The sequence below is a fragment of the Centrocercus urophasianus genome, unplaced genomic scaffold (genome assembly GCF_019232065.1).
Source record: "Centrocercus urophasianus isolate 14NV4802_14NV808 unplaced genomic scaffold, USGS_Curo_1.0 seq_21, whole genome shotgun sequence".
In the NCBI taxonomy this organism is placed as follows: Eukaryota; Metazoa; Chordata; class Aves; order Galliformes; family Phasianidae; genus Centrocercus; species Centrocercus urophasianus.
This window is the reverse complement of record NW_024884767.1, coordinates 12,949,457-12,961,281: the sequence shown is the minus strand read 5'-3', so window position 1 is coordinate 12,961,281 and position 11,825 is coordinate 12,949,457. Positions and strand designations below refer to the sequence as shown.

General features: G+C 41.1%; 1 protein-coding gene across 4 annotated transcripts in view; it reads left to right on the top strand.

Moving 5' to 3' along the window:
- Nucleotides 1-7,637, top strand: part of CDC42SE2 (CDC42 small effector 2) — a 95,558-nt gene extending 87,921 nt beyond the window's left edge. For all 4 annotated transcript variants that reach the window (XM_042823075.1, XM_042823076.1, XM_042823077.1 and 1 more), the window contains 2 exons: nt 5,206-5,323; nt 5,734-7,637. In XM_042823075.1, the coding sequence (XP_042679009.1) occupies nt 5,206-5,304 (99 nt within the window). In that variant the 3' untranslated portion in view covers nt 5,305-5,323; nt 5,734-7,637. The remainder of the gene's footprint in view (nt 1-5,205; nt 5,324-5,733) is intronic.
- Nucleotides 7,638-11,825: the final 4,188 nt, after the last annotated feature.

The following is an 11,825-nucleotide window of genomic DNA, read 5'->3' as shown; positions in this document are numbered from 1 at the left end:
GCAGAGCTGCTCAGCACGGTCCAGGAACGAGCCAGACTGAGCCAGGCGCGGCCGGCACCCCACTATGAGCAGTGAGGGCAAGGCTGTCACAATCCGTCACCCGGCGATGTCACAGCCTGTTGCTCGGTGACATCACAGACTCATCCGGATTGGCAAAGACCTCCAAGATCATCAAGTCCAAACTTTAACCTAGCACTTCCAAATCTACCACTAAACTATGTCCCTAAAGACCACATCTACATGTCCTTCAAGGCTGGGGACTCATTTTCTTACCTGTCCAGGAAGAAAAGACATAGTAAAATAGCTTCTCCTGAAAGGCAAGCAAACTATCATAGGCACTAATTGGCAAACAGCAGTCACCAGCCCTGAGAGGAGACATAAAGAATGCCATTTTAAAACAGACTTACAGGGCATGGTCTCCTACTCCGTAATGCCAGCTCGATGTCAGTGTAGTCCCACTGTCCAGTCTCACAGCAGCTTTATTCCTGCACAGACAAACCGTCTTACACATTCTGCACGTTGCAGTTTCTCGAAGATAGATGGTGATACATATTAGTATAAGTTTTCAAGGAGCACAATGGTGAAATGCTTTACACAATACAACGTCAGATAACAATTGTCAGTTTCAGAAGGATTATACACTGATAGGTGTTCGCTTAATTACATGTGCATGCATATGTAGCCTTCCATATCATGTTGTAAGATGGATGCATCTGATGATCACTTATCACACACTTTGAGCAACATGGTGCAAACATAAACATGTACTTTAGTGGGAAATTTGAATAGAACAGCTATCCTGTAGGCTTTGGTCCTCTCACCTGTACATCTACCCAAGCTGTGCAGTTTTACGGGAAATCAAAGCCAGCCTTGAGATGCTTAACTTTTGGAAATCTTGCCATAGCAACTTTAGGAGGAAAGACTGAAAGGGGGAGGAATGGAGAGAGATTGCCAGTCCTGGATCCAGCGTCTGACCTGCCAGTGGGGTGTCAGGCATGGAGGGAAAGGGCCCCCCTTAGACTTGTACATGTGCTTACCTATAGGCCCCAGTACCCAGTGCTTTTGGAGCCTTCTCTTGCCCCAGATCCAGGACTGGTTGAGACACCTATCAAATCAAGAGAAACTGTCAGCTGGATTGGGCTGCTAGGACTGAAGTTTCTCAGGAATGGCAACATAATGGTGAATTATCTTTGACTTGGTGGGCACGTGAAACGGCTAGGAGGAGATACAAAATAGAGATGAACTCAGGACTGAAAAGTGGAGGTGAACATGAATGATATCCACCCTCAGCAAGTTTGCTGATGATACGACGTTGGGAGGATTGGCTGACACGCCTGAAGGCTGTGCTGCCATTCAGCGAGACCTGGACAGGCTGGAGAGCTGGGCAGTAAGAAACCGGGTGAGGTTCAACAAAAGCAAGTGTGGAGTCTTACACCTATGGGAGGAATAATTGCATGCACCAGTACAGGTTGGGGGATGAGCTGCTGGAGTGGAGCTCTGCAGAGAGGGACCTGGGTGTCCTGGTGGACCAGGTTGGCCATGAGCCAGCAGTGTGCCCTTGTGGCCAAGAGGGGCAATGGCATCCTGGGGTGCATTAAAAAGAGCGTGGCCAGCAGGTCGAGGGAGGTGATCCTCCGCCTCTACTCTGCCCTGGTAAGGCCTCACCTGGAGTACTGCGTCCAGTTCTGGGCTCCCCAGTACAAAAAAGACAGGGATCTCTTGGAAAGAGTCCAGCGGAGGGCCACAAAGATGGTGAAGGGCCTGGAGCATCTCTGTTATGAAGAAAGGCTGAGTGAACTGGGTCTGTTCAGCCTTGACAAAAGACGACTGAGAGGGGACCTGATCCAGGTTTTTGAATATCTAAGGTGTGGGGCCATAGTGGTGAGGCCAGACTCTTTTCAGTGGTGAGTGGAGACAGGACAAGGGGAAACGGACATAAGCTGCAGCATAGGAAGTTCATGTGCACAAGAACTTTACAGTGAGGTGACGGAGCACTGGAACAGGCTGCCCAGGGAGGTGGTGGAGTCTCCTTCTCTGGAGATGTTCAAGACCTGCCTGGATGCCGACCTGTGCGACCTGCTGTAGGGAACCTGCTTTGGCAGGGGGTTGGACTCGATGATCTCTGGAGGTCCCTTCCAACCCCTACAATTCTGTGATTCTGTGTAGCAGATGTTGTATATACTGTGCAAGCTGTGTGTAGAATACCACTGAAAAACTCATTTTGATGGCATGTGCAAAGTAATATAGAGGAACATTTTGAGAAGTACTAGAGTTATTTAGAAAAAAAATCTTCTAAATGCGTCTCGTAATTCAAGTTAGATTTCTTAGCTTAAATGCCTTAAAGTATTTTAAACATAATTTACATGAAATTCCAGTTTACCATATTTTATGGTGCACAGAAATATTTTTGTGTGTACTTGATGAGACTGTCTATATTTTGTAACTCTATTTGCAAGGTGAATTGTTTCCAGAGCAAGCAGTTATGTCACAAGCAGAGTTTTATGGCTTCCTGTAGATTCTTGAAGGATTAAATATTTTTTCTCCCTGAAAGTGAAAAACAGAGGCTAAGATTGATAATGAAAATGAGCTTACAAGGATATATTTTGTCTTCACAACCATATTTTATGTGAAACATCAATCTATTTTTAAGGTCAATAATTACAAAAAGGGGTGATATTTAGATGAATAAAAATATTTCTCAACCTAAGTAATTATTTTAAAAGGAAAAAACTTCTTTTGAGATGGTGGATTTTAGGAAAGAGGAAGAATGACTTCTGTCAGAGGTATTAATGTGGAGAGCAGAGTTGAATGAAAAAGGTCAGTTTAAATGTAGGAAACTGAGGTCAGTAGTTTGCAGCTTACTGTGATTAGAAAAAAAATTTAATTTCATAGCTGTTAGGGAAAGGCAAAGCTAGTATATCTGACGTGACTATGCTAGGTTTTTCCTGAAACTAGATAATGGAGTAGAAATTATTTATACTAAATCATCAGTAAGGTAAATGGACAAACATAGCTACAACTTGATAAAATTCAATTAAAGCTGATGATCTATTCAATAAATAATAAATGCACTGTGATTTTAAATAATGAAGTCAGTGATCCATTTTTCTTAAATTTCTCTTATAAGCATGGCTGTTTGCTCGTTAAATGTTTTCTCTCTCCCGTGTGAGAACCTTCTTCATTCTCACATCTGAAAAAAAACAAAAAAGGAAGAGAATCTCAAAACCAAACCTCCCCCAAAAGTATCGGAAGGGAGGTTGTAGTGAGCTGGGGATCATCCTCTTCTCCCATCAAACTAGTGATAGGACTAGAGGGCATGGCCTCAGGTTGCTCCAGGGGAGATTCAGATTTGACATTAGGAAGTAATTTTCTGAGAGTGGTCAGGTGCTGGAATGGGCTGCTGGAGGAGGTGGTGGAGTCACTGACTCTGGAGGTGTTCAAGAAATGTTTAGGCATTGTATGAGTGTCATGGTTTAGTGGGAAATACTGGTGACAGGTGGATGGTTGGACTGGATGATCTTGGAGGTTTTTTCCAACCTTCGTGATTCTATGATTCTGTGGTTATAGGTTGTCAATCTGGAAAGTAACATGCCCTGGGGATGGTTTCCAGCTCTTTTCTCTAGAGCCGGAGGTCATTCAGATTAAATGGATCCAGTCCTTAAGATGTGCATACAATGACATGTATATTAGATATATTCTGGGGAAAATAACATTCTAATTTCTTTTGTTCTAATGACCAACAGAATGTGCCAGATGAAGAAGATGATCAACTTGATTAGATGCAAAAATTTTCAAACACCCTGTGAATATCATAGCACTCTCTTTCACTGAGTCAGTGATGTCAGACCTGCTCGAGTATTGACTCTGAATATGTAGCCCTGCAGGAAAAATGTAGTATAATATTGCTTTGCTGCAGCTTCTTCACCATTGTGAGCAAAGCACTAAGGTAAAAAATACTGTGCTGCTTCAGTGATTAAAAAAAAAAAAAAAAAAGGTTTTTTTTGGTCAGCACTGCAATACATAATACTTTTGAAGACAAAGACCTGTTTTAGACACTTTTTTCATGCAGACTTGAGAAACAGCATGCAGCAAAAAGTTGTGCTGATTCATTTTGTATGCATACATTTATTTTGCTTTGCTGTGAAAAAGAATATACTTTTGCTTTTGTAGATGGGGAAAATATTATGCATGCTGCTTAGCTGTATTAAAGCCACACTGGACAAATAAGTCTTTCCGGTGTTGTTCTGAGGTCTCTGGTGAAGGAGCTGTGCACGAAAGAGTTGCAAGTGGCATCCTGCAGGCTCCCTGATGCAAGTTCATTTTCAGAAGCTGTAGCCTTAGATGCACATGTTACTTTGTGCTTGTTGTGTAGTTGTTACGCATGCTCTGGTGTGCAGACAGAAAAGGGACTGTAAGGTTGGAGATGTCCTCCTGTAGTTGAGAGATAATTAATTTGCCTTCTTCACAGCAGGAAAGAGCTATGGATTCTCTTTCTTATGTTGATGAAAGTAATGAGAGCCATTCCTTTAAATTAGTTGTTTCCAGACTAATTGGTAGGTTCAGTATGATTTGAATACTTAGCCAGTTACAGGAATAATACTGAGTAAGTGAAGTGGGACATGCTTTTGCGTAAATGGATAAGTAAGAAATTTTCCATACACCACGAGCTCTTGGTTGTTTTTAAAAGCATTTTTTATTATTATTATCTGAAGTTACTTATGTACTGTAGGTGTTATCCCAATGTTTTATAAGTTGTCTATTCTACTTTTTAATGTAATGGTGCTGACTTCACTGGCAAATCAATTGGCAAATAATGTTTCTCATGTAACAAACTAAATCACAGTTTGTCAGCTGGAGTGGAGTTAGATATCAGTACAAGATTTGGTAAATTTTCTTGAGTACTCACATGGTTCAGTGAAAACCTGAATTTAACCTGAAGTTAAACCTGAAGTTTTCTTCGGGGGTGAGGAAAAAACTTCTACTCAGAACCAGTTCTTTAATCTCTCCTGCTGAGCTACCTTCAGCACCAAAAATTCCTGCAAGCCTGCACTGCATATCTCCTCACGGAAAAGTAATGTAGCCTTAATGGTATAAAAGAGCTCTGGAAAACCAATCCAAAAAGAAAACTGGAAGCAGGAAAATACCACAGTTCACTTCTAACTGCCTGTCTTGTTCTCTTTGCTTCATTTACCCTTTGTCCTCCAGGTGAGCTCAATTCAGAACCAAATGCAATCCAAGGGAGGCTATGGAGGTGGCTTGTCTGCAAATGTTCAGATGCAACTTGTAGATACAAAAGCAGGATAACCTTGGGGATATCTTTCTAGTAAGTATTGATCTCTACTTTTTTGGCATTATTAGATTAGTAGGGAGGAACATTCTTCCACGTGCCATAGTTATCTCCTTATAAATAGCCGTGTGCCTTATGATGCATGACTTTAAAATGCACTCCTGATTTTTAAAAAGCAGTACTGTGTGATTGTGTTTGGCTTTTTTTAATATAATGAACAAGAGATTGCCCTGACTGCATCCTGATGTCTGTAGATCTTTGCAAGTAAAGTTAGTGTAACACAACAAAGAAGAATTTGATTACAGTAACATTTTTACAATATCTATGGTTCATTAATTTAATTAACCATGTTATGTGTGGTGTTAAATCATTGAAAACTAACGTTATGGTAGAATGGTCACTCAGAAGGTTCAAAGTTTAAGTTTAACATGTTTTCTGTGTTACAGGTTAATGTGAGTTTCTACATCTTCTTTCCTGTGTCCTCTCTTTTGCCTTGGTGACTGCTTTCTGTGTTCATGAAAAGAGAGAAGTAATGGCTTATTGTTCACCCTTTGTGATCACTCCAGTGAAAAGTTGCTGCTCTGCTCTGATGATGCCATTTTTCAGATTGGTCCAACTGTGCCTTTCAATGGCATGCACACATTGGCCTCTACCAGTACCATGGACTTGGAGCTTTTTAGGGTTGTTTTTAGGTTATTGTTTGTTTTAAGGCAAATCAAAGCACCAGCCTTAGCTTCCCTCACCCCTCACAAATACTAATGCACAGCATTGTGTTGCTTTTTGTTCTTTAAGTCTTTTTCTCCACTCATGTAATTTAGAAATGATTGAGTTTCCAGTAATGTTTTTAATCACTCGTTGTTCATATCAGTTTTTGAAAGGTCTGGGACCTGCAAGCACAAATGATTATTTGTTACAAAATCAGCAGAGTAGATGACTGCATGCTTTGTGAGGTTGCTTTGTACGGTGGCCTGTTTGGTGCCAGAAAAAAAACTGTGTATTGCAGACTGATGATACTGTTGCTGGTGAAGAATTACGCTGTGACACAAGTCATGCCTGTTTCTGAAAAAGGACTTGTAACTTAGCTGCTTCAGAGTTATGTCTTTATTTCAGTTTTTATCCAACGGGTCTTGAAATAATAAAGAGAAAGCTTGCATTCATAAGGCATTTGTTGTAAATGTTCGGTAACCCAGTGTAGTACCGTATCTCAGTGTTGTGGAAGCGCTTTAAACTATTTAGAAAGCATCATGTTTGACTGCTTCTTTTTCTTTTTACAATTTTTCTTGATTTTAGGCTGTGTGGTCATTTCCAGTGGCAGCATGTCAGACTGCCTGCAATATTAGCTGAAACGTTTGGTAGACCTCTCTAAGTAGTCGGCTGTTTCTGTGTACTAAATATTTAGGGGCCATGGAAGTTGCTAAGAGCAACATACTAATCTGGCAGAACAGATGCCAGTGAAAACAACATACAGGGTGACTTTTTACTAAGTCAGTAAAAAGCCTTTTGCTCAGGTTCCAAAGCATGTTTCTTTCACACGTTGTGAAACTTGTATTTTAATATTGCACTGTTTTCTGTATCTTATCTCTGTAAATGGTCTCTTTTCCTTCTTGCCATAGTTTGGAAAAAGTCAGTGATGCTAGTCCTGCTTGAGTTATTTTTTTATGTGAAAAAAATCATTCCAAGAAGGCGTATGTGAGCCTAGTCAGATCCATTTTTGTACATAAGCACACACGTGCTTATAAATATAGACTGCTGTCATAAGTGATTCTTTACTCTTTTTCCATGCTTTCCCTGATTTCACATTGCAACAACTGTTAGACTGAATCAAAAATATATAAACCTACCTACTCTTCTCTCAGTTCACACACACCACACCAAATGCAGGATGGAGGTAGTTTGTTTCCCCTCAGTAGTATTCCTGTGGTAGATGTCAGTTATCTGGTTGAATAGCTCCAGTTAGGCTCTTTAGTCTTCACTGTTGAAGGTACTGATTCATGATGACAGAAGATCAAGACATTCAGTTCTCTGGGTACATAAACCCATGTCAATGAAGTGATTTTTTTTAGGAATCAGTATTTCCAGTGCCACGTAAATCAATGAGTCTTAAATACACAATGATTAGAAAATGATTTGAACTTTGACATCGTTAACAGCAGCTTAAATTTGCTTGCCAAAATGACCTTGCACTTGTCAAAATGTTTCAGCTCACCAGGAAAAAAAAATTGACATATTTTTATAACAGACATACTTTTTTTTGTACATGACATTCATTCTTGAAAAAAGTCAGTTCAGTGTTGGCTTGTAGACATTAAGAGGGAAATATTGACATTGATTCAATAAATGTTTTCTTTCAGTTGGTGGCCTACCTTTTTCTTTCTTGTAAGTTACATTTACATTAGAAAACAACTGCAGATTACAAATTTGGTGAAAATTCTCAGGATAACTTCTTAATATGGGTAATAGGTGATTGGTAAGGCTGTTTGTGTTTTTGTTCATGTTTCTTGACTGTTTTGTTGTCAAGTGGATTAATCCATTATTTGATTGGTAGTTTTTGATTCACTGATTTAGTGTGTATACCAAAGAACTTTGCAAGGATTGTGGAGAGGAGGTTCCACAATAAGATATTGATTAAGGGCGTGGAGCATCTCCTTTATGAGGACAGGCTGAGGGAGTTGGACATCTGTAGTTTGGAGGAGGCTGAGAGGTGACCTCATTAATATTTATAAATAGATAAAGGGTGAGTGTCAGGAGGATGGAGGGAGGCTCTTCTCAGTGACATCCAATGATAGGAAAAGGGGCAATAGGTGCAAGCTGGAACACACTCAGTTCCACATAAATATGAGAAAAACTTCTTTACGGTGAGGGTGACAGAACACTGGAACAAGTTGTCCAACAAGGCTGTGGGGTCTCCTTCTCTGGAGACATTCAAAACCCACCTGGACGTGTTTCTGCGTGACCTGATCTAGGTGTTCCTGCTCCAGCAGGGAATTGGACTAGATGGTCTTTCAAGGTCCCTTCCAATCCCTGATGTTCTGTGATTGTGTGATATAAATGGGATACCTTCATTTTTCCTTTGACAGCAGAAGTGACGTGTATGTTTCTTTATCAATTGTTATGCAGATTACTTTACAGTGGAGATCATAGACTAGTTATACACCTGATTATAGTAATATCCAAATCCGCATTAAATATCCCTGTAAGGCACAGTATTACCTACTCTGTATTTGTTTCAGTTCATTTACATTTTATATGACAATCTCAAAGTTAAGCACCAATTTACTACTTATTCATACTAAGTTATTTTGAAGACTGACACTGAGTCATCTTGTTACAAGTTTTTGAAATTGCCAGTTTGTAAAAAATGAGTTCTGACAATCACTTCCCTCTTCCTGCTGGCCACCCCTTTTTCAATGCAGCCCAGAACACAGTTGGTCTTCCAGGCTGCAAACGCACACTGCTGGCTGGTGTCCAGCTTCTCATCTACCAGGACCACCAAGTCCTCCTTGGCAGGGCTGCTCTCAAGGGGATCTTCCCTCAGTCTGTAGGAATACCTGGGACTGCCCTGGCACAGGTGCAACACCCTGCACTTGGCCTTGTTGAACCTCATTAGGTTCACATGGGCCCACTTCTCCAGCCTGTCCAGGTCCCTCTGGATGGCTTCCCATCAACTCTTCAATCCAGAAATCTTACTTTATCTATGCAGTTATGTGTTCATACATACAATACATGTTTAATTACAGCACAATTCCTGATTTCAGTATTTTCTCTGGGGGGGAGGTGGAGATGGATGGTAGAATAGTAGACAGAGAGTCGATTAATCCATATTGAATTTCAAAGTCTGATTTTTGAAGTTATTTTTTTGCATGCATTAAGGGCACCTTAAGAAAGCATTGAAAGTGATATTTGAGTTTCCAACGGTTTCTATAGGTCAGCATTTGATTATTCTTATTTCCAGCCCTCCTAGAAAATTTCCATGCATGCTACTAAAAAAAAATTCATGAATCAACTATTTTCTGCAGGTTTTTTTATGCCTTTTTGAAGAAGAAGATAAGTGCTATGTCCCATTCTGAAACTATTGGGAATTAATACTGGTTTACTAAAAAAAAATTCTTGAGTCACTACTGCAAATGTATAACTGGGTAGATTCCTTGGAAATAACAAAATACACGATGAGGCAAAACATAGCAATACAACTTTATCAGTCTCAGTTGCATGCAATATGTATGCAGATACTAAAATATTTTTTATTTAAACTTATTTGAAAAGTCTGTGTAATGGAAAGGAAGTGTGTGCGCACTTGCAGAATTCAGAAGAAAAAACACATGGATTTACCCTGTACTTATGGCATGAAACACAAAGCCACTTGTGTCTACTTGTTCACCTCATCACTTAACATTACTAAATCAGCTATACAGATGTTTGAATAAATTATTTGAAGATATGAGCTACTCAGCCATTTGTCAAATATTTAATTGAATTCAGCATCTCTAATGATAATGAGCAACCAGTAGACCTGACTGTACATTCACATACAGTGACTGTGACATTGAATGTATTGAAAATAATCCTGAACCTCACATCCCTGAACATCTTGGTGGGAACTGGGGGAGCAAACCCGTAAGGGTGGCACAAGTCTGAGGCTGCCTCATGTGACTGTGTGTGTACAAGTTCATGGGGCCACATGACATGCATTTGTGCATCCCAGGGTCCTAAGGGAGCTGGCTGATGTGGTTGCCTAGACTCTCTCCATCATATTTGAAAAGTTGTGGCTGTCAGGCAAAGTACCTAGTGACTGGAAAAAGGGAAACATCACTCCCATTTATAAGACATGAAGGAAGGAAGATCTGGAGAACTACAGGCCACTGAGTCTCACCTCTGTGCTTGAGAAGATCACGAACCACATCCTTCTGGAACTCATGTTAAGGCACATAAGGGATAAGCAGGTGATCCAAGACAGCCAGCATGGCTTCACCAACGGCAGGTCATGACCAACCAATCCAGTGGCCTTCTACGATGGAGTGATGGCACTGGTGGACAGAGGGAAAGCAAATTATGTTGTTTACCTTGTGCAAGGCCTTTGACCTGGACCCCTCTCACTATTTGGTGGATAAGGAATTGGTTGGAAGGCCACAGACAGAAGGTTGTGGTCAATGGCTCTATGTCCAGGTGGAGGCCAGCAACAAATGATGTCCTTCAGGGGTCCTTCCGGGGACCAGTACTCTTCAACATTTTTATCAGTGACACAGATGGTGGGATCATGTGTACCCTCAGCAAGTTCACTGATGACAGCTGAGCGGTACAGCTGACACAGAAAAAGAAATGCAGAACATCTAGATGGACTTGAAAAGCTTGGAAAGTGGGCTGATGTGAACCTAATGAGGTTCAACAAAACAAAGTGCAAGGTTTGGCACTTTTGATAGGGGGTAATCCCAGACATAGAATGATAGAAGAACTCCTTGAGAGTAACCCTGCTGAGAAGTACTTAGGGGTCCTGGTAGATGAAAATCTTAACATGCACCAGCAGTGCATGTTTGTGCCCCAGAAGGCCAACTGCATCCTGGACTGCACTAGGGTAAGGGAGGTGATTGTCCCCCTTTACTCTGACCTCATGAGGCCTCATCTAGAGTACTCATCTAGGGATGGGGCCCCAACACAGGAAAGATGTGGGGATTTTGGAGAGGGTGCAGAGGAGAGCCACTAAGATGGTCAAAGGGCTGGAGCACCTCTCCTATGAATAAGGACTGAAGGAGCCGGGCTTGTTCAGTCTGGAGAAAGCTACGAGAAGACTTCTTTACAGCCTTCCAGCATTCAAAGGGACATTATGAACAGGAGAAAATCAACTTTTTACAAGGGATAATAGTGATAGGACAGGGGAGAATGATTATAAACTAGAGAAGATTTAAATTAAATGGCAGGGAGACATTTTTCACTGAGATGAGATGCTGGAACGGGTTGCCCAGACCGTTTGTGGATGTCCTGTCCATGTAGGTGTTCTAGGCCAGGATGGATGGGGCCCTGGGCAGTCTGCTCTAGTACTTTATCTAGAGGTTGGTAACCCTGCCTCTGGCATAGCGGTTGGAACTTGATGATTCTTGAGGTCCCTTCCAACTCAAGGCCTTCTATGATTCGACGCAAATGATGTCCTAGCTGCACCAGTGCAATACAAGCTGTTCAAATGTGTACCAGGAAGACTGAGTAGGATTGGTTCCATCTACTTACTCTCTCAGTGAGTGCACAGGGACTGCTCAGCTGACTGCACTGGGAGCAAACCGAAAGGTGTTTTTTGTTGTTGTTGTTGCTTTTGTGGGGGTTTTTTGTTTTGTTTTGTTTTGTTTTTAATATCTTAGTCTTATCCTAGGTTGTTTTTTTAATGCTTATGGAGAATAAAGCTGGGAGTGAGTGGCATGAGATCAGATGTCTTTTGCTGCGGAGCATTGATAGCTAACCCCACTATGGAAAAAGCACCAAACTTTCTGAAGGAAGAAAAACTTCACTGAGCCAAATGAAAAAGCTTGTGAATATTTCTACAGAAAAGTTAATC